Raw genomic sequence first — 19,895 nt, 5'->3', positions numbered from 1 at the left:
TCCCAGTGCCCGTGGATCGCGGCCCCCCCCAGCGGTGCAGCCCCCCGGACGAGGAGCTGGGCGCAGCCGACAGGAGTCACCAGGAGGGTGCGGGGTGGAGGGAGCGATCCCGGGGCCGGCACCCCGCTACGGGGGTGCTCGCAGCCCCGCAACAGAACAACAGCCTGCCCAGCACCGGCCCCATTACCAGCTAACGGCAGGGGCACACGAGCAGCTGGACACCCCGGGGAGGAGGATCTGCCTAAGTCTGACGCGGCACAGTCTGAGGCTCCGGCCACAGGAACAGGTCACCTGGACGTGTAACTCCCGCCCGTCCACCCCCGGGAACCTGCCATCGCTCCTGTGCTGTTTCCCAGCCACAAGACTGCCAGGACAGCACTAGGACGAGGGAGGCTGGGTGAGCCCATGGCCTTCGCAAAGGGCCAGACCCTGAGGTCCCACTTCAGAGGGCAAAACGCCAACAGTGGCCTCAGGCAGGGCTCCCTGCGCTCAGTGCAGCGCAGGTGCCGCTCCGCGGCAGGCGGCACCATCTGGTGCTCGCTGTGCAGAAGCACAACTGGACAGCACGCACTGGCTGGCTCCCGCGACACCTCGGCCGGGCCTGGCACCACCCAGGTCCCACCAGCCAGGGCGGGCAGCCCACCGGCCGCTGCAGGCAGAGGGCGCCCAGGAAGCAGTGCTCCAGGCCACAGGTTTGCTCTGCAGCAAATCACCCTCTTTGCATCCCGATTGAAGGCAGTGCATCTACTAGGACAGCAAATTCCCCTCCCACTTTGATCTGATCCAAGTCACAGAGGAGCCCTCTCCTTCCCTGGAGGGAGGAGTGGGGGCAAACCAGTGACAGCAGCAAGTCAGCAGCTTGGGGCTCTTGTCCACGAGGAGTCACCAGGAAGAGGCAGGGGGAAGGAAGATCTGGTCCACAGCATCTGAGCGCAGAGCTCTGCTTCTTCAGGCTCTCCCCTGACAGCTGCTCTGGGCAAGCCGGCCCAGCAGGGAGCAGCATAATGCTGCTTCACCCCCTCCCCGGCCTGTTTTTTACCCTTCTGCCAGCCCTGCCAAACACCAGACACAAGCAGGGCTTTGTGCTGTGGACCCAGAGTAGGGTCAGGCAGGACCCATAATCCTCATCAAAGAAATTAAGCCACGCATTGATTTTTCACCAGGACGGTACCCGCAAGCACGAGGCAGGCTGCGAAACGGCTTGCATAACCCACTTACGTGCAGCAGAGCCATGCTGCCTGGGCAGCCCTGGGGCAATGCTGGCTGCAAACACACCAAGACAACAGAAATGTTATTGAGCTGGGCCCAAATCAGGGCATGCGGCTGTAGAAACTGCTCCCAGACCTACCTGGCACTACACCAAGCTGCTCTTAAGGCAAGGCCCTGCAATCAGAGCCATGCTTCCTAATTACCCTGCATAAGCAGGGGGAAAAAAGTGTTTGGCTTCTGGGTGAGGCCACAACTTACACATCCCTGTAAAACTCAAAAGGCTGGGCAGCGCTCCCCAGCCAAGCAGGGGTGCCCTTGACTTGCTAGGAATGCGCACGCGTGTGTGCACACGTGGGCTTTCTCCAGCCAACAGCTGCAGCTGCCACTACCTCACTCCAAGGACAGGAGCACTGACAAAAGCAGGCTCAGCTCAACTGAGTGCTTTGTAAGCACGAAAGGGACATTCCCCCCTCCCCCAAATAGTCCTTGGAGGGCACCAGGCTGTGTAGAAAACAAGCAGAGGCCTTGCACCTTTGCTCTCTCACAGGTAAGAGCAGGGAAAGAAAAATAATTGCTTAGAGAAGCATGAGGCATCTAATGCACATGAGCAGCAAACATCTGCTAAGGTCTTTGCTCCCAGAGGCCTGGTCTGATGGAAGGGAAGCAGCTCTGTAGCTAGCACCAAGCCCATGCAGAGGCAGCTACTCTTCTGGTCTGTGGATGAGTAGCCAGAGGTACCACCCAGCCCTTTATCTCCTGTGCATGCAGGGAGGGCTGCAAGTGCAGCACTGGCTTGAGCATCACCCTTCTTGATCCCCCTGGGCAACTCAGGGCCTGAGCTGACTTCCATCATGACAGAAGCCTGTGAGGCTCTGCTGTGCACAGCAGTTCCTAATAACTTAAGGTCATCTTGAAGCCACCCCAATTTCAGCATGAGGAAGAAAAACCAAGTGCTCTTACAATAGCTGCTGCTGAAGAGACTCCAAGAGGCTTAGTAGCAGCAGATTACTATCCACCCTCTCACTGTGTTGCATGCTATCTTCCTTCAGAAAAAAAAGGAGTTATTTAAGAATGGCCCAGGTCTCCAGCTAGCTCCAGTATCCTTTACTGCCACCACAGGTCTTTCTCCAAGCTGGATTTTCATTTCTAGTCATCTCAAGTTCACTTTTTGTTCCTCTCATTTGAAAAGCCAACACATCCCAGCAGCATTCCTAGTAGTTATTTGGTTTGTTGGGAGTTCCTGACTTGGGCATTGCTACGCTCTGTTTGGCCACAGGCAGTTTTCTGTTGCTCAATGTCACCTTTAGATACTCTGATTTCCAGTCCAAAGTCTCTGGTAACACACAGACAAAACTTCAGAACCCTTTCTGAACTGCTTTCCAAGCCTTTTTGCTGATGGCAGGCTTGCACAGCAGGTGCTAGAGGAGCACTGCATTCAGCAGTGTTAACAATCTGCTGCCAGAGTTTACTTGCTCAGCTCTGGCTGGACAAGAGACTATGCCCACAAGGTCCTGAAGGAACCTGCAAAGGTTCCTCCTGTATGCTCAGCCTGATCACTGACCCAGGGCAAGGCTGCTGCCTCATATACACTGAGGAATCTTGCAAAAGGTAAAGCCTGTACTCAGGACAGCTGCATCCCTTCCCCTGAAAAAGCAATGCCTGGCTCAAGGCCTACTTATCAGCAAGCTGATACTATTACCCCTGTCCTCCAAACTGGATCAGGCACATTAAGACTTTATTTGCTTCCAACATTCATTCAGACAGTATAGCTTTGTTTTAGCAGGACTGAACTTCAGGATACCATCTAACAAAACTCTTCAAAATTAAGGCAAGATCTGGAAAGGAGACAACTTTTGCTTAGGTTTGTGGTATCCTTACACTCTCCCATCAGTGTTGCTTCTGCTAATGTAGAACTGGGGATTGCAGTCTGTGCAACAGGAAGAATAATGCCAGAGACCATCACCTTGGCCTCTGTTTCTGCATCATCTCCACTTGTAAAGGCCTGAACACCTCTGAAGTACAAACACTTGGCTATTAGAGTCCAGTCTGAGTTAGCATGAGCTTGTGAAATGTGTCCAACTAGCAGTGAAGAGATACCAGAATCCAAACAGATAAAAAAAGAGAGGAATCATCTTTATTTGTGAAGTATGTTAACAGATGGAATAGTTCAAGGCTACCCAACAATAAAGATAATACAGACTCCACTGAGCATTTGTCTGCTTCAGGCTCCTATGTCACACAAACATCAAGATGGCTTAAGCACAAGAATACATGCTGTTAAGCACCACAGCCCCAGTGTTCACTCCAACACTTTGCCCCTATCCCCACTATAGCAACTTTAGAAGATACTAACAAAACCCCATGAAATAAGTTAACACTAATCATATTTAGTCAGTTTCCTGCTCTAACACTGCCTCCTGATTGTTTATTTAAGAGGGCAACAAGAGCAGCTCTGGAGGGAGCTGACTGGGATGCTTGCCTGAAGTAGTATGGCACTGTTTGCGAGTCCAGGGGTGGTGTCCTACACCGAGCAATGAGTTGTTCTGTCATTCTTCCCCAAGGAGCCACACCAGACATGCCTGGTGGCTCTGCATGAATGCCTCACAGCAGCAGACTCTGCCTCAAACCTAGGGAAAGATGCAGCCTTGCTCCAGGTGATGCACTGGCAAAGACACATAATTTCCTAATCCCTTCAGTCAGGTCAGGTCACTTCCAGAAGGTTACCAAAGCAGTTTCTTCCTGACCAATACAAAATAGGACAATAGATCTACCGGGAACACAGGTCATACCAGCCACCTCCAACAGAGCAGTACACAAGCAGCTGTGCACATTTCACTTCCATGCTCAGTGTCAGCTCTCCTTAGCTCCTCATATGACCTCTTAAAAGCTGATGTGGGGGCAAGGAGGTCATTTCAAATAGCCCTACCCAACATACCTTGTTCTTCCCATAGGTAAGGAACAGAAGTAGGTTTTGCTCCCACTCACCTCCTCTATACCAACATGAAGAAACCTAGGACAGGGACAGCCAGTGACCTAGACTACCAGTAAGAAGGGATTTGCATTTATAGGTAGAAAAACCCTCCCCACAACATTTTTTTTTTAAAAAAAAGTGTATTTTAGATTCTACAACTTAAGTTTCTTTAGAAAGTGAAATAACTGAATTGCAAGGATGCACTAGGATACTCATGGTGCTATTTTACCAAAAAAAACATTAGAAGAAAAAAATGTCCAGACAAATTCTTCAGCTACACATCACCTGGCATAAGAGGGAAAAAAAAAAACAGTTAGAAAACTTACTCATACAAGCAAGGCCACACTGTGCTAGAGGGGTAGATAAAGCCACATAGGCAGACAAAGGCTGCCTGGATAGAGTTCTGCGCTGTGACTCATTTTCTGCCCAAGTCCAGAGCAGGAGTTAATAGGCAGTCCTGACCTCCCATACTACTCTAGAGCCACACAGCAGATTACCACTTTTTCTGCCTCCCCTTGTCTATCTGGACAGAGGCCATATATACTGTTATGCCCTGAATGCACATAGATCCAGCAGCTTCAGCAGTTTCCTGCAAGGCTTGTACCAGCCTGTGTCTAAACTTCACAGCAGCACTTCCTACTCCCTCTCCCCAGATACTACAGTATGGCATTGGGCCAGAAGAGCCTCTGCCTGTATGGATGTTACATCAGGACCTTTCTGCTTCCTCCAGAGACCTTTTGCAACTGCAGATACTGCAGTCCTCTGACCAGCTGATGAAAAGCTCCAGCCAGGTTCCAACTAGGCAATCATCTCCAGACTGCTGCATGAGCCCTCCACTGTGAGGAGCAGAGATGCCTGGTACAGCAGCTGTTCTCAGAAAAACCTCTCCCCCCAGAAATCACACTCACCTGGCCCCTACTCTTAGTTAGCATTTCTCTGGCGGACATTTTTGTCCTTGTGGTTTGTAGCATTACTTTTCCTGGAAAGAGAAAAGGGACAGTGAGGAAAGCAGCACCAAAGCCCACCTTAACTACTATTGGAATTCAGGTCCCAATAAATGCTCAAGTTATGACAAGAGTAGATTAGCTCTCAGAACAGTGACAGTTTTAGAGACCTTTCTCTGCCATTCCCATTTTTATGTCATGGATACAAAGGTCACAGTAAATGAACTATGCAGGGAAAAGTCTCCAAGAAAGCTAGTGAGAGCTCAGCACCAGCTAGCTTCTGCATTCAGAATAGATTCCCTGGGGAATGCAATCTACTGGTACAAATCTGGTTTAATAGGAAAACAAGGTACTTACAGTGGTGCAGAACCTCCATCATCATCTTCAGGTTCAGGACAGCACAGAAAGAAGAAAAAAATAACATCAGGGAGGAATATGTGACAAAAACTGTATTTCTCTGCCACCTCTTTAAAATTCTTCAAGGACTGGAATCCCACAAAAATTGCTGGATACTAACACTCATGCAGGACTGGAACCTGAAGGGATGAGAGCTTGCTGTCATCCCCACAGAGCTTCCACTTTACTGGGGCTTGGGATAGCAGGGGGCTACTTAGCAAAACACTATCATCCCCTTCACGAGTATTAAGCTGCTTCTTGTCTAGGCTTAGGCAGGACATGAGCTTAGACATAAGCTCCTGTTGTGCAGTTGCTTCTGGTGGCATAGAGTAAGTTTGGCTCACAGGATAACCAAGTCTTTACCCCTGCTCAGCAGAAATCAGTTCTGGCACTTCATTAATCCTAAGGCACACTTGAAGCCACCACAACATAGCAGCCAGTCCTCCCACTAGTACTTAAAATTTGAACAAGCTACACATTCATGCAGTGAGACACCATAGCTGCCACTGGAACTATCCCTTACTCAGTCCTTCAGCCTCATGAATTCAGATGTCCCCCAGATCCAAACACACACAGACCATAATAGCAAGTCAAGAGGAATCCAGAGAGGATGCTTCAAGAATGAGGCTTTAAGTAGCAGCAGTACTAAGTTGTTCTTCCACCACAGATTTTGCCAAATCAAAAGACACTACACACCACATACTCGCTACACAGAGAAGCACAAGTAAGAAAAGAGCTCTGCCAACATTTGCCAGGTCATGGGACCTTTCACCAGCTCCTTGCAATCTGCCACCTTCCAGTAGAAGGCTCCTATTGTCTCTTCCACAGTCCAGGCTTTCTCAAATAGAACTATGTGGTAAGGTCCAAGCTCTAAGTACTGTGACCAACTGGAGCACCAAGAGCTGCATACAGCTGGTGAGAGGACTGATGCAGAAACATGACCGGGACCATCTTCTACTTACCATTGAGGTAGCACCCAGCAGCAGAGAAGGGAAGAGTGGAAAGATAATACCAGCAAGGATATCACACTAATACACATGCTAAACTCCCCTATCCCAGGTAATAGGAAGTGGCCAATTCACAATCACATAACCCTCAATGAGCAGCATTTGTCTGACCTGGCTTAGCACTGGCTTCCTGCTACTTCCTCTCAAGAGGGGCAAAGCTACAGAGACTTTGGAGGAAGGAAAACCAAGGCAGTGAAGTGATGTATAAAGCTGTGTATGTTTATAGAATGACACTGTCCTCACCCACAAGAACCTGGAAATCTGAGTTAAAGCAGTCTGCCTTCAGAGCAACCTGAAGAGGTCTCAGGAATTTTCAGTATACATGCCCTGTCTTGATCTGTCAAAGCAGTCATTATGGTCACTGTTAGATCAGCACTTGACTGGACCTTGACCAGGCAAATATCAGAAGCCAGATCACTCAAGACCCCAGCTCTAGAATTTTTGCAGATAAGATACCCTTAAGATAGAAGATATCTAACCAGCCAAGAGTGTCAGAGGGCAAAGTGCTTCCTTATAAGACTGCCTTGAGTAGGATTTCCCAAGCCATGCAGTCAGGGGAGGGATATTTAACATTTAGTTTATGGTCCCTGTGCTTTGCACCACCAACCTCAGCCTACCTAGCATGCTATTCCCTAGTAAAAGGCTAAGGTGACTGACCTAACAAGCAGGAAGGATACCAATCACATTTCATTGTTAACTGGATCAGATAAGGGAGCAGGCTGCTGGGCTAACACAATGGAGATTTTAACAGATAAGGAAAGGGATGAGCCAGTGTTTCCAGAATAGAGTAAAGATAGCACTGGACTTTGAAGACCCTGAGACACTGAATACACAGATTTGAAGCCCCAAAACAACTCAACCATGAACTGAACTTAAGTTAAGCCAAACCTGGGCTTATAAAGCCAACACCACCATCCCTAGTTCTACAGCACCAACACAGCTCTACTGCATATCGGCAAATCAGCCTCTCCAGATCATTACTGTCACAGACAAAATCCAATCCTGGAAACACTCATGTGAAGCACTTAAATGCAAAGGAACTGGTAAGACAAAGGAGGTACTGAACCATATCCCGCTCCTGACTGAAAGCACCACTTGAAGGGCTGTCAGGAACAGCACATGGAATTGCAACTTCCTGGCTGAAGTAACACAGAATCATGGAATTGCTGAGGCTGGACAGGAACTCTGAGGATCACCTGGCCCAATCCTCATGCTCAAGGTCAGCTACTGCAGGTTGCCCAGGATTATGTCCAGTTAGGTTTTGAGTATTTCCAAGGATGAAGACTTCACAGTCTCTGGGCAACCTCTTCCAGTGGTCACAGTGAAAGTCTTTCCAACCTTGCAGTAAGAGTTTTCTTATGTTCAGATGGAACTTCCTGTTTTTGTTTGTGCCCATTGCCTCTCATCCTGCCACTAGCCCTAAGAACAATCTGGCTCTGCCTGCTTTAAACCCTCCCAACAGATATTTATAAATGTTGATAAGATTCCCCCCCCCCCACAAAGTAAAGTAAATAGAACAGACATTTTCTCTTTAGCCTAGTAGAGACCACTATGATTATACTGGAAGCATGCTGAAAAGCAGTCCTCAAATTCAAGTGTAAAGCTCATCCTACAAAGGGAACTCCTCAGAGTTCTCAATGAGAACATTTTGTCTGTATTTTACAAATTATTTTGTCTCCCTGGAAAGATTTAATTCCAAGTGCCTCTTACCATCAAGAACCTCATCTGGCTTCCTCCTCTTCTCATAGATGAAGATGATTGTGACAAGAACCAGGACTTCAGCAACAATACCCAAGAAGGGCCAGAGTGCTGCCAGACGGCTGCGTATGCGCAGGTTCACTATAGCCCCACCAAAGCCAACGGAATTAGTGGCATTGCAGTGGTAGTCGCCTGTATCCTCCTCTATGTTCAGTTTAAGAATGCGTAATTCTGTTTTGTTGCTACTGGACTTGATAATGAATCGACCAGAACCATTGATGATTGGCTGGAAGGAGGGAATGACAAAAAACAGCTCTCAGGGCAGTGCTAACATGAGAGGAGCAGCTCACTTACCATGTATGGTTCTACCACTATAGAAATCCTCCTTGCCAAGGCACTGAGAAAGCTACTTTGAAATAGCTTATTGCAAGGAGAAAATGTCCTCCACCTCTTTGCCAGGAGGTAGGGTAGGCAGAAGGGAAAGAAGACATTGCTCTAGTGCTTACCTCTTGACCATTTTTGTACCAGGTCCAAGAATTGACGGAGGGGAAAGACGAACTCTTGCAGGTTAGCACTCCTGTGTCCCCCTCATTCCCATGCTCAGACTTCTTGTATGCCACCACTTGGGGTGGAACTATGGCAAGAAAAAGAGAAATCAGACAAGATTTGAGCTGCCTACAGTCTACCTAGCTAGTACCAAAGGACTTTATTTCAGTCTGAGAAATGCATTATAGGTCTTATTCCCCTCACTAGTCCAAATTTTAGCACTTTGAGAAAAAGCATGCCAAGCTGCTTTGAAAAGTTAAAACAGATTTGACCACCAGGTATTATCCCTCTCCCACGTCTTGTGGGCACGTGCCCATAGCAAGACTAATTTACTGCAAGGTCTAAGACTTAATCTTACAGACAATTTAGCATGTGATAAAAATGGAGCTCTCTCACAGAGCTAATCTGGAAGTACACAAGTACAGCTCTGCAACCCTACTGCAGAGGGCTAAGAACAGTTTTTCAAGAAGGTAAAAAGTTACCAAAGTAAAGTTTTTGAGAAGCTACAGCTTCCCCTTTCCCCTCCCCCCAGCCCTAGAAGGAAACATATAAAGTTACCTGATATATTCACTTGTCCTTTTATCATTGGGCTTGTTTTGTAGATACAGTCATACACTCCAGAGTGCTCTTCCACCTTCCCCTCAATTCTACCAAGAAGAACAGGTTATCAGATAAGCACACAGCATAACTGACTGTTGTCCACAAAACAGATACTTTCCCTGGGTCTGGAATTCAGTAACAGGCATGCACAAACATCTAAACAGCAATCTCAACTACAGGTCATTTCTCCTCCTCCAGCTCCAACATTTATGCAGCACCATGCATTTACTACAACTCTATTCTTTACTTCCCTCTCTCTCTCTCTCTCTACACATTAAGAAGAACAGAAGAAGGTTTCATATACATTTGAGTGACACAGGCCTGTCAATTCACAGTAATCATTTAGACCACTTGATCTTGAGTTCTGAAGCCTGGAAAACAACATTTTTTTCTCCCTACCCAAACCACGCTTCTCATCATGGCCTTTACAAAGTGGAAAAGCTAAGATCTGACTGTTAGCTAAAACGCAAGCAGAAAACCAGGAGCAACAGGACAATATTACTTCATCACCAGATGTAGTGCCACATGCAGCACTTCAGTAGCAGTGATTCCATGCCCTTCCCTCCTTTATACAGACCACAGGCCTGCTGAAAACATATATATACACAACCTTGCAGAGCAAACCTACAGAATCAGAAGTGCAGCACAGCATTCTAGTCAGTACAACACAGGACACAGCTACACTCCTAATGTAAAACATAAGCCCTGCAGCTCAGCTTTAAAGCAGACAGGCAAGGAGCTTAAGATAACAGATTCAGAGGAAGGCTGGTAGTATTAGGAGTTATTCTCCCTATATATATATATATATATATAAAAAAGTCCACTGGAACACACTGCAATACAGTGACAAACCAAAACCCAAGCTGGGTTTCTATGTTGATCCAAGCATAGTGAGACCTTTTACCCATTTTCATCTTTGTAAATTTGCTGCAATGGGATTTAGTGGATTATGGTGCATTGCAACAAACATCTCATTCTGCAGCTTAGTAATACCCACTTGAGAGAAGGGGTAGGCACAAAGTTTTAGTTCTGTGGCTGCACTGGGACAACAGGCTATTTGTTAACTCTGCTGTACATTGAGTTTCCCGCTCCCAAAAACCACTCAGCTAAGGAATTGAGGTCACGCGAGGGAGGCTGGGTTATAAATACTTTAATCCTTGTTCAGCTCCCTGTTGCTATGGGGAGAGAGGCACGTCGGCACAGCCATACAAAAGGACATGATGCCTCTTCAGCTGCTGGGCCAGTGCCAGCCAGGCCTGACTGTAATCAAAATGGAAAGCTCACTGCACTGTTACAATGAGCCTGGCATTCCAGTTTCTGCTCAGCTACAGCCTGGGAACAGTTTCCAACTAACTTGCAGGCAACTATCCAGCCTGTTCTATAGGGACAGGCTAGACACTGGAAGTGTAATTGAGGTATGTACATAAAAGCCAACTGTATGATCACAAATTTTTCCACAGATGGCCTCTGGGGGAGCAGAGAACTTGTTGCCTTCCCAGAGCCAGAATTTCTTAAAGCTCTGGAAAAACATCTTACTGCACAGATGTCAATGCTGCAGAAAACTAGGTGCTCATGTTCTCCAGACAGAGCAGGCCAGCCAAGCAGGCAGCCCTAGCCACACTGCACCCTGTGCGGTTGAATCCAACAGAAACTGACCTAGTATTGCAGAACATCAGCAGGAAAACACTAAATAGCAGTACTTATCTTAGTAAAATGACATGGTAGCATATTTACTTTCCCTTCCTTCTCCTTTTTTCCCCCTCCTCACAAAAAAAGAAATGCTGGGCCTTAGCAAACCTTTACTTTGCTCATCTTATTTTCTGAAGTTCCAAAGTTTATACTTCCTGCAAGATTGCATGCGATGATGCTTTGGTTTAGGTTCAACTGATACGAAACGTTGTTTCTGGTAAAATACCTGTCCCTTGTATACAGATATTCTTACGTGGCCTTGTCCCAATACTTACACGTAACTGGTAAAAGCAGTCGGTTCTGTGTCTGTTTGAAGTATCTTGTCTCCACTCATCCATTCATGGCCCTCAATGAGAGCATAAGGAGCAGTCATGTTACAGGAGAGGATCAGCTTGCCAGAACTGACAGTTACGAGACCTACGATGTTCGGACCTGCATTTGTAAATTCAACCAAAGTTAGCATGTGGTATTCAAGAGGGCGTGCATTTTCCCAAGAATTGTTTTAAAAAATAGTAAGAAAAAACAGCTCCTTGTTTTCATCACTGCTTTTCACTTACCTTCTTTATCAGTTTCCTACCAGGACTGATGGTACCAGCACAGAACAGAGTTGAAAGCCAGATGACTGCACTTGGCAACAATGGGATACTGACACTACAGCTGCTACCACCGTGATCAGGATCACTGCCATGTACTCTCAACAGAGCCTCCTGCTATCTCTACAATGGGTACAGTTCATATATTCCAACTGAGCTCAGTGCTCAAATAAACAGTGGAAAAGGTCACACTGAAGAGCAGTTGCAACAGTATGGCTCTCCACTTTGAGCCACTTTAGTACTCACTGAATCCAGAATTTGAGCAGGTTCAGACATCTCCAGGTAGCATAATCGAGAAAAGCAATCGACACACTTTTGCCAGGAGCAACAAACAAGATAGCATGCAAGCAATATGCACACCACCTGATGCAGCCCAAGAATTTATAGCTATATTTATTCCAGTGAAAACCTATGTAAGCATGATTCCAAAAGGTCCTGAATCTCCATGTGCCAAGAAGCAATGAATTATCCAATATAAGATTACTCAGACATTTCTACTTAAAGGAGGTAAGTCCAAGAAAATAACCGCCATTAGTAGAGTGAAACTTTAGGTTTCCTATTCTCCTGACTGCTCCCACTTTCATGGAAGGAACAATTTTTGAACAGGGCTGAAAGACATTGTTTCTTCTCCTACCCAAAATTCCACTGGAAGAAAATTCCACTGGAGCTTTGCATTTCCTAGTACATTTAAGCTGAGGAGAATGTTAGTCATTTTGCTCCATTAACATCAGGATTCATGACAGGATCTTAGTAGGCTGTTAAATTCCCTCACTAGTTCAAGATTCTATTATTGTGGGGAAAAAAAGCCTCTTAGCTCAAGAGTTCAACTTTCAACTCTGTAAGTAGAGGGAGTTTGGTCACTTCCACAGTACAAGCCACTAAATCACATTGTGTCACACACAGACACGGCCATTTCAAAAACGGTTGCTTCACAAGAAACAAAAAGCAGATTTTGATCCCCACAGCTTGTATCACTAGCAAGAAAGCAAGCTTAAAGCAAGACGTTCACAGGAGCAGAAGTTGTAACGAGCTGTAGGGCAGGGCTGGTTTGTCAGTGGTGGTTAGGGCAGAGTCTACCAGCAGAATCAAGATTCTTAATTCTGCAAGCGGGCACTGGGACACAGAGGTTCTTAAGCAGTATGTTCTACTGTCTTGCGCTCTGGAAAAGGTATGGGATTGTTGCATGGTGTTTTGGTTGGGAAGTCACAACCCTTTTTGAGCAGCGCCACTTCAGATCAAGTCACAGGTGGTAAGAGGGATCACAGGAGGGTAGGAGTCTCAGTTCTACAGCCAGGATGGGAGGGTGAGGGGAGCTTTCAGGAAGTCACAGGACACAGGTGCAGGGGTGAGCATGGCAAGAGACTCAAGACATCAGTGTCCGAGCAAGTGCCAAGGCCTCAGCATGGCCACTCACGTTCGATGACAAAAACGTTAGCCTGGGAACGGATCCACTTGACTTTGGGGCTCTTCGACAAGTGGTTGCGGTCAGGGTCGTTGCTAGCCCGGCACTCGTACATGCCCGAATCGTCGACTGTGAGGTTTGCGATGTAGATGGTACTGGTAGAGTGCAGGTTGTAGGTGGCGTTGATTTTGACACGGTCCTGCCGTGCACCATCCCAAAGCTGAGTATAGGTCTCATTTGGTTCGTTTCCCTCAAACCACCACTGAATCTCAGGGATAGGATTGCCAATCGCCTCGCAGTACAATTCGATGCTGTCCTGAGTCAGTCTCTTTTGAGACAGTGGTGACTTTACAAAACCAGCTATGAGTCGAAGAGGTATTAGTGCAAAGTGTTAGTGCAAAGCAAGAATTCAACCTCTACAAGATGATGGAACAATTCTTCAGAGCAGTGTACTCCTCCCACTCCCTCCCCTCTACAACCCATAAACTATCTCCAGCTACACATACAGCAGGACAGTTATTCCTAATTGCTGTGTCTACAGCCAACATTACTTTTTGCCACTCTGCTGCAAAACTAGAACATGCAGAACAGCCACATTTATATAACATTTACCACAATTCAAACAAAAACCCACAATACAGAACTGCCACAGGACAAATGGAAAGTACTACAGGCCTCCCATCTACACAGGACAAAGAATCAAGTCAGCTGACAATACAAAAACACTAGCTGCATGTACGGAGAAGTATTGGGCAGAAAGCAAAAGAACGATAGCGATGTTCCAGATATTCAAGAATTGCTTTCAGAAACCGTGCAGTTTCAGTGGAAGTCTGAGAACTACTCCAGCCACAGAATTAAGTTTCAAGCTCAAAGCTACCAGTCCTGATTGTTGCTACCTCATCACCTTGGTTAAGTTCTGCTCAGTGGTCTCTGCCTAGGAATAATGAGAGCCTACTTGCAATATTGATTTAATTCCATTGTGATATTAGTTATCAGCTACTTAACCAGCAGTCATAGAATTGCATCCTTTGTGCAAGGGTCAGCATTACCAATACAATGCTCGCACTGGATCAGACCAAGTATATTGCCAGACTAATACCAGATTCCAGATGTCATGAGCAAAAGCCTGCAATACTTCCCTTTTACACTCTCCCACCTCCAAGCCATTTCAGCTTGGGATATAAACATCAATAGATTTTTTTTTGCTCTACAAGCTTATCCAGTCTCCAACATCCTCACAAAATTTTAGTATTTGCTATATTTTGAAAAGGGGTTCCACAAGTCTGGAAGGCTGGCAGCAGCAAGACAACATAATCTAGTATGTATTGCACTGTAGAAAGGACATTGTTAGGGTGGCTACAAATGGCAGTACTAAAAGTACAGATCAAGTCTTTGCTTAGTTTTGTTAACATATAATAGGAAAAGGCATTTCACTAGCGTTGGAAGGGACCTCTGGAGATCATCTAGTCCAACCTCCCTGCTCAGCAGGGTCACTTAGAGCATGTTAGACAGGGCTGCATCCAGGCAGGCCTTGAATATCCTTCCAAGCTAAAAAGGAAATGCTAATTAGATATTTCACAGAATCACTGAATAGTTGGGATTGGAAGGGACCTCTGTAGATAATCTGCATATGTAGTTAGCCAGCCAAGCAGGTAGAAGACAGCAGCACAAGCCACACTGAAGGTCAGAAGATTCTTAGTGCATACAGATTTTCACGCTGCAGAGAGAAAGATACCAGTCCCTCCTCCTTGAGCTTCACACGCCCGAAGTCAGTTGGTTTTAATTTAGAATTGTCCAGAGCCTGGCACTCACCCTGTCACTACCTGGTGACCAGATGATGTCGGGCATTGGTATACTTACATTTACCTGCCTCATCTGCCAGCCTTCACTGCACTGCAATAATCTGTTCTCTTTCACATTCTCATCTGTTTGCTTAGTCATTCTGCTCACTAAGATGCAAGTCAGATACTTCTAGATACAGTATTCAAGACAACTGCAATTTCTGAGAGCATTTTGCCATCTGCAGAATGTCACAAAGCAGGTTAAGAAATCTGTAATATTCACTGTAATACAAACAGTGAAATTAAACTTTCTTCATCCCTGGCAAGCTAAACTTTGCAGAGCTAAATTAACAATAAAACAGATTAAAAAAACATGAGCAGCTGCAGGCTAGAACTACAGTGTTTTTCAAATTGCTCTTGTGCTCAGAGTCCAGAGGGTTCAACTTTTGAAAACAGACAGTTCAAAGGTAAATCCCTAAGTCAGTAGACTGCAGAAAACTAAGCTGCCAAACATTTTTAGGCTACTAGCCAGGTGCAGCATTATCAACTATAAGCAGCAGCTCCCAGATGTAAGACTGTCCAAATCATTACAAGACAGATGGGTTAAGAAGGCCCCAGGAGAGTTCTTTTGCGGGTTTTTGTTGGTTTTTTGTTTGTTTTTTTTAAGAGGGGAGCAGGAAGGAAGTCTCTAGCAACACCATTTCAGGAAAAGACATCATATTTGAGTCAAGGTTACTTACGTGACTGAATTTCAGTAAGATTTAAATGGAACTCATTAATTTTGCAACATGTACTTCCTGCACACTGATTTCAGACTAATTACTCAGACACTAACAGTAGATCCACCAAGTATTTACCATACCAAGAGCCATTCCATGAAATTAACTTACTCGGTAGTAAATATCTAAGTTGGTGATTATACAGATGTCCTTCACACATGATACATGTCATACAGGCATAAAGAAGGTGGGTTGGAGGATTTTTCGTTTTTGAATGCCCAAAACAGGTTTTATTAAAAGTTTTTTTTTTTTTTTTTTTTTTTTTTTTTTGCAAATGTGGGAATAGATCAGCATTATAAATGCAAGTTTACTCAAATCCAAGCAAAATATGAAGTAGTTTGGTAGGTAATTTTCAGAGGCCTACATAAATCAATTCCACTATTTAAGACACTTCTCAAAGGAAAAGTTAGCCTTATACTCTGAAGCTTTAGAAGTCTGAAAGAATAGACAGCTTTGGTCAAGGAAGGAGAGATCTGACGCTCACCTGAGAGCAAGACAGTTTTAAGAGAAGGCTGATAATTAAAACTGAGATATACTGAAACAGAGGTCTAGCTGAGAATAACTCAGTAGCTAAAGTTTAGTGCTATTTCACGTACCAAATGCAGTATTGTCAGGTACATTCACAAATGCACCTTTGCAGAGGTTTTAAGGCCTCAAACTGACTCTGTATTACAGAATTGGACTAGAGACACTAGAATGAGCTTCCCATATCAGTTAAAGAAATAGGAGGTTAGTAGGGGTTCCAAAGAAATGTGGGAGTATTAACTGTAATTTTCTCATTTGCTGAACTTCACTTCTAGAACCACGTATCAACAACATAGTTGAATCTTGCTAAGTCACTAGAAAACAAGTTAAATAGCTCACCAAGGTTAAACTTGCATCCTGATGTGGGACAAGCTGGTTTGTATTTTGGTGGGCAAGTCCCTGAGTTTTGCATGTCAGCATGGTTTTTAAGCCTGTGATTAAACACTCCCAACCACCTAATTTTGAAAGTCACAGAACTGCCTATAGTACTTGTAAAAGCCTGCCCCATTTTAATTGTAGTCGAGTTTAAAACAGGAGCTACTAAGGATCAAAGTTTCTTTTACAGATACAAGCTGATCATAGTGCACTGACAAAGTAAGTTCTTGCTATGAAGTAGAGGGTACTTCATTTGTAGCTCAGACTCAGCAAATCCACACCACTCTCTAGGCACCCATGAGTTCAAATAGTAAAAACAGCAAGCATCATTACCATTTCACAAGGGATTAATCTCCCCTCTCTGCTTTTCCAGCCCGAAGTAGATCAAGCACTCAAGTCCTGGACACTCAAGGCTCAGGAAAGCACCTCCTGAGTCCTGGGACACACCAGTATAGCCAGCATCAGCCCACTGGAACTGATTAGAGGCATTCAAACAATTTTCAAGTAGTATTGGGCTGTAAATTGAAATCAGCTCACAAAAGCAAGGCACTCTTCATTGAACAGAGATGATCATAGAACTGAACAATTCTCCTGGGGACAGGACAGCATTTGATCAAACTAGACAGTGGTAGAGACAGACATGACCAGAGAACACTTTGAGTCACCTTCAAACTAAAAACAACCTCTCCCCTCTGAGCAGAGGGAGGAGCTCTCATGGCACACACAGCGCTAGACAAGCTGAGACAGATTTTAGTGCAGTTAAACCTGGCAGAAACCTGTGTCCTCCTGCAGGGTACACTCTCATCCATGGCATGACCTTTGTTCCTCAGCTTAGGAAGAAGATATATGAAGCTCTGACACTTACTGCCATTTCCACTAACAGCTGGTCTACTCTCCCTCAAGTTTCATATGACCAGGCAATCACTAAATAACCAAGTCAAAGGCAAGTGCCTTCAGTTCGTTCAGGAAGTCAGAATACTTTGTCCTCTCATGATCTGGGAGAGGGCAGAGTCCAAGCACAGACCCTACCTACAGACTTGGACCTCTGCAATTCAGCCAATTGTTCTCTGCTCCAACCTACGAAGAGCTTCAACACCGCAGTTTAAGAGGAACATCCAACAAAGCCTGCTTTCTAGATAAAGTCTAATGTTAAACACAGCTGAGAGGTAAGGAAAAAACTTTACAATCCTCTATTATGTTTACTCAAGCAAAAATTGTTACACACTATCCATAAACAGTAGCCAGCACAACTTTGTTAATGTTATAGGGTCTCAGAATAATACCTCTGTAAAATGTACCAGAAGCTAAGGCTCAGAAAAGAGACACCCTGAAAGGCATAGTACAAAACTGAGAAGTCTTTACATCTGCCCTGAGAGAATGCTGGAATTAAGAGACAAATGACCCGCAAGTAGCCACATGATCAAGTGATATATATATATATTTAGTTTGATTATTTCCCAGAATTAACATTTGGATTAGCAAATCAGTGCTAAGTAATCCAGCCTAGTACTCCACCATCCAAAGTGTTATAGCTCAGTTACCCCACAGACAGGCCAAAGACTTGGCTGGAAACACCCAGCCTAACAGAATCTGCATCCCTAGAAGGGCAGGATACCCGTATTACAGAACAGATTGGCCTATGAAGAAAGCACTTGTTTCCAAGGCTTTTCAGACTAAGAATAGAAACAACTTTTTCCAGATGTCTCATTTTGTCTTATACATGAAATACTTGATTAGAGGTAAACAAGACAAACAGGAGAGTCATTATCCAGATTAAGCCAGCCCCAACAGCAACAAGGCAAGTTTACAACTGGTCTCTCTTTCAAAATAGAGCAACATAATATCCAGAAATCAACAAATACACAGTTAAACAAGCCTGTCAGGAATACCAGTCCCCCTAGGTGCCCTTCCAGTAAAATTTCCTAAAACCAGAATCTTATATACTCCCCTAATTGACCATATTTCTTCATTTAACTTGCTCATTGAGAGAGAGGAAAAAAAAAAAGAAAAACGCACAGTATAGAAAGTTTCCCCTTAAGCATTAAATAAAAGCAAGAGGAATAAATACACAGACAGGAGGTACTCAAAATCCTCACCAGGGCAAATGTTAAATTCTAAATTCAATTCCCAACCCTCAAATCAATGGTGTCAGTCCTCTAGAGAAAAGATTGCTCATTTCAGGTCAGTGTAGTGGAATGGAGCAGGAAGTACCCTAACATGGGCAGTTTCAGGTTAGCTTATCAAACGCACATTCCTCCATAAGCATAAAGTTTATGAAAGAATGCTTTTCCCCTGCCCCCCTTTTCTGTTCTACAATATTAAAATGCAAATCTGTCACAAAGAAATATTAGAGCGTAACACCACCATTGCTATCCTTGGCTTTTTTCCCCACCACATCTCCTTCAGTGTTCACATTTAGCTCTACTAAACTGAAATAAGTTGGACACCACATACAGACTAATAAAATTTCAGTATCCAATATACTAAGCAGTGAGCAACTCAAGCAACAGCCTTCCACTTAAAATAAAACAAAGACTCTAACACCAGCATCTCCTGCACTAGCTCTGAACCAGAGATTGTACACAGTCCTCCAGGCAACAGACCAAGCAGCATTTGCTAAGGCAGACTGCTCACCTATGGCTCTGAATAAATCAATTCTAGCAGGCTTCTTTGATGTTAACTCAAGAAGCAAGAAACTGAAATGTCAAAGCAGCAGCACATGCCAAACCTTGGTTCATTTAAAGCTCTGCTTTTAAGTACCCAAGAATAGGTTATTGTAACTCTTAGCACCACATCCAGACTGTATCTGTACATCATAAAAAGCCAAGAGACCAAGACCAGGCATTGTTTCTTCATTAGGGGATTATCAACTTAAAGCAGCTTGTGAACACCTTTAATGCTTTAAATCCTAGAGAGCTGTTACTTCTCACAAGCCCCAGAAGCTAGAGAAGTGGCTGCAGGGAATAAAGTTCTTCATTTTTATTTAAGGGGAAACTAAACTAGCATCACATAAGGCAACGCCACACTCCCCCGAGGGGCAGCAGCACGTGCCGCTGCAGCTCCGGCGGGGCGCCAGGCCGCTCCAGGGCCCCACGAGCGGGAGCCGCTATCCTCCCGGGCTCGCCCGGCCGCCCCCCGCCGCGCGGGGCGCCGCTCCCCGCCCCCGCCCAGCCGAGTAGGCCGCCCGGGCACCGGCTCTCCTCGGCCGAGCAGAGCAGCTCTGCGGCACCGAGGGGCGCCGGCCAGCCGCCCACACTCCCCCCCCGGTACCGAGGGGCGCCGGCCAGCCGCCCACACTCCCCCCCCGGTACCGAGGGGCGCCGGCCAGCGTCCCCCCCCGCTCCCTGGCACCGAGGGGGCCGCATCAGCCCTCCCCAACC

The 19,895-nt window shown here is 45.6% G+C and overlaps 1 protein-coding gene across 1 annotated transcript; it reads right to left on the bottom strand.

The window, feature by feature from the left end:
- Nucleotides 1–3,321: 3,321 nt before the first annotated feature.
- On the bottom strand, nucleotides 3,322–13,443 carry BSG (basigin (Ok blood group); the record flags this gene model as incomplete). The annotated part of the gene is made up of 8 exons (XM_085315984.1): nucleotides 3,322–4,465; nucleotides 5,089–5,159; nucleotides 5,482–5,506; nucleotides 8,238–8,511; nucleotides 8,732–8,859; nucleotides 9,330–9,418; nucleotides 11,336–11,492; nucleotides 13,068–13,443. Coding segments are annotated over 7 exons (1,107 nt in total), but the record flags the coding sequence as incomplete, so codon positions are not given.
- Nucleotides 13,444–19,895: the final 6,452 nt, after the last annotated feature.

The sequence above is a fragment of the Rhea americana genome, unplaced genomic scaffold (assembly GCF_003343005.1).
Source record: "Rhea americana isolate MKP2758 unplaced genomic scaffold, rheAme1 scaffold_446, whole genome shotgun sequence".
Taxonomy (NCBI): Eukaryota; Metazoa; Chordata; class Aves; order Rheiformes; family Rheidae; genus Rhea; species Rhea americana.
The sequence above is the reverse complement of the archived record's forward strand: the minus strand, read 5'-3'. Positions and strand labels throughout refer to the sequence as shown.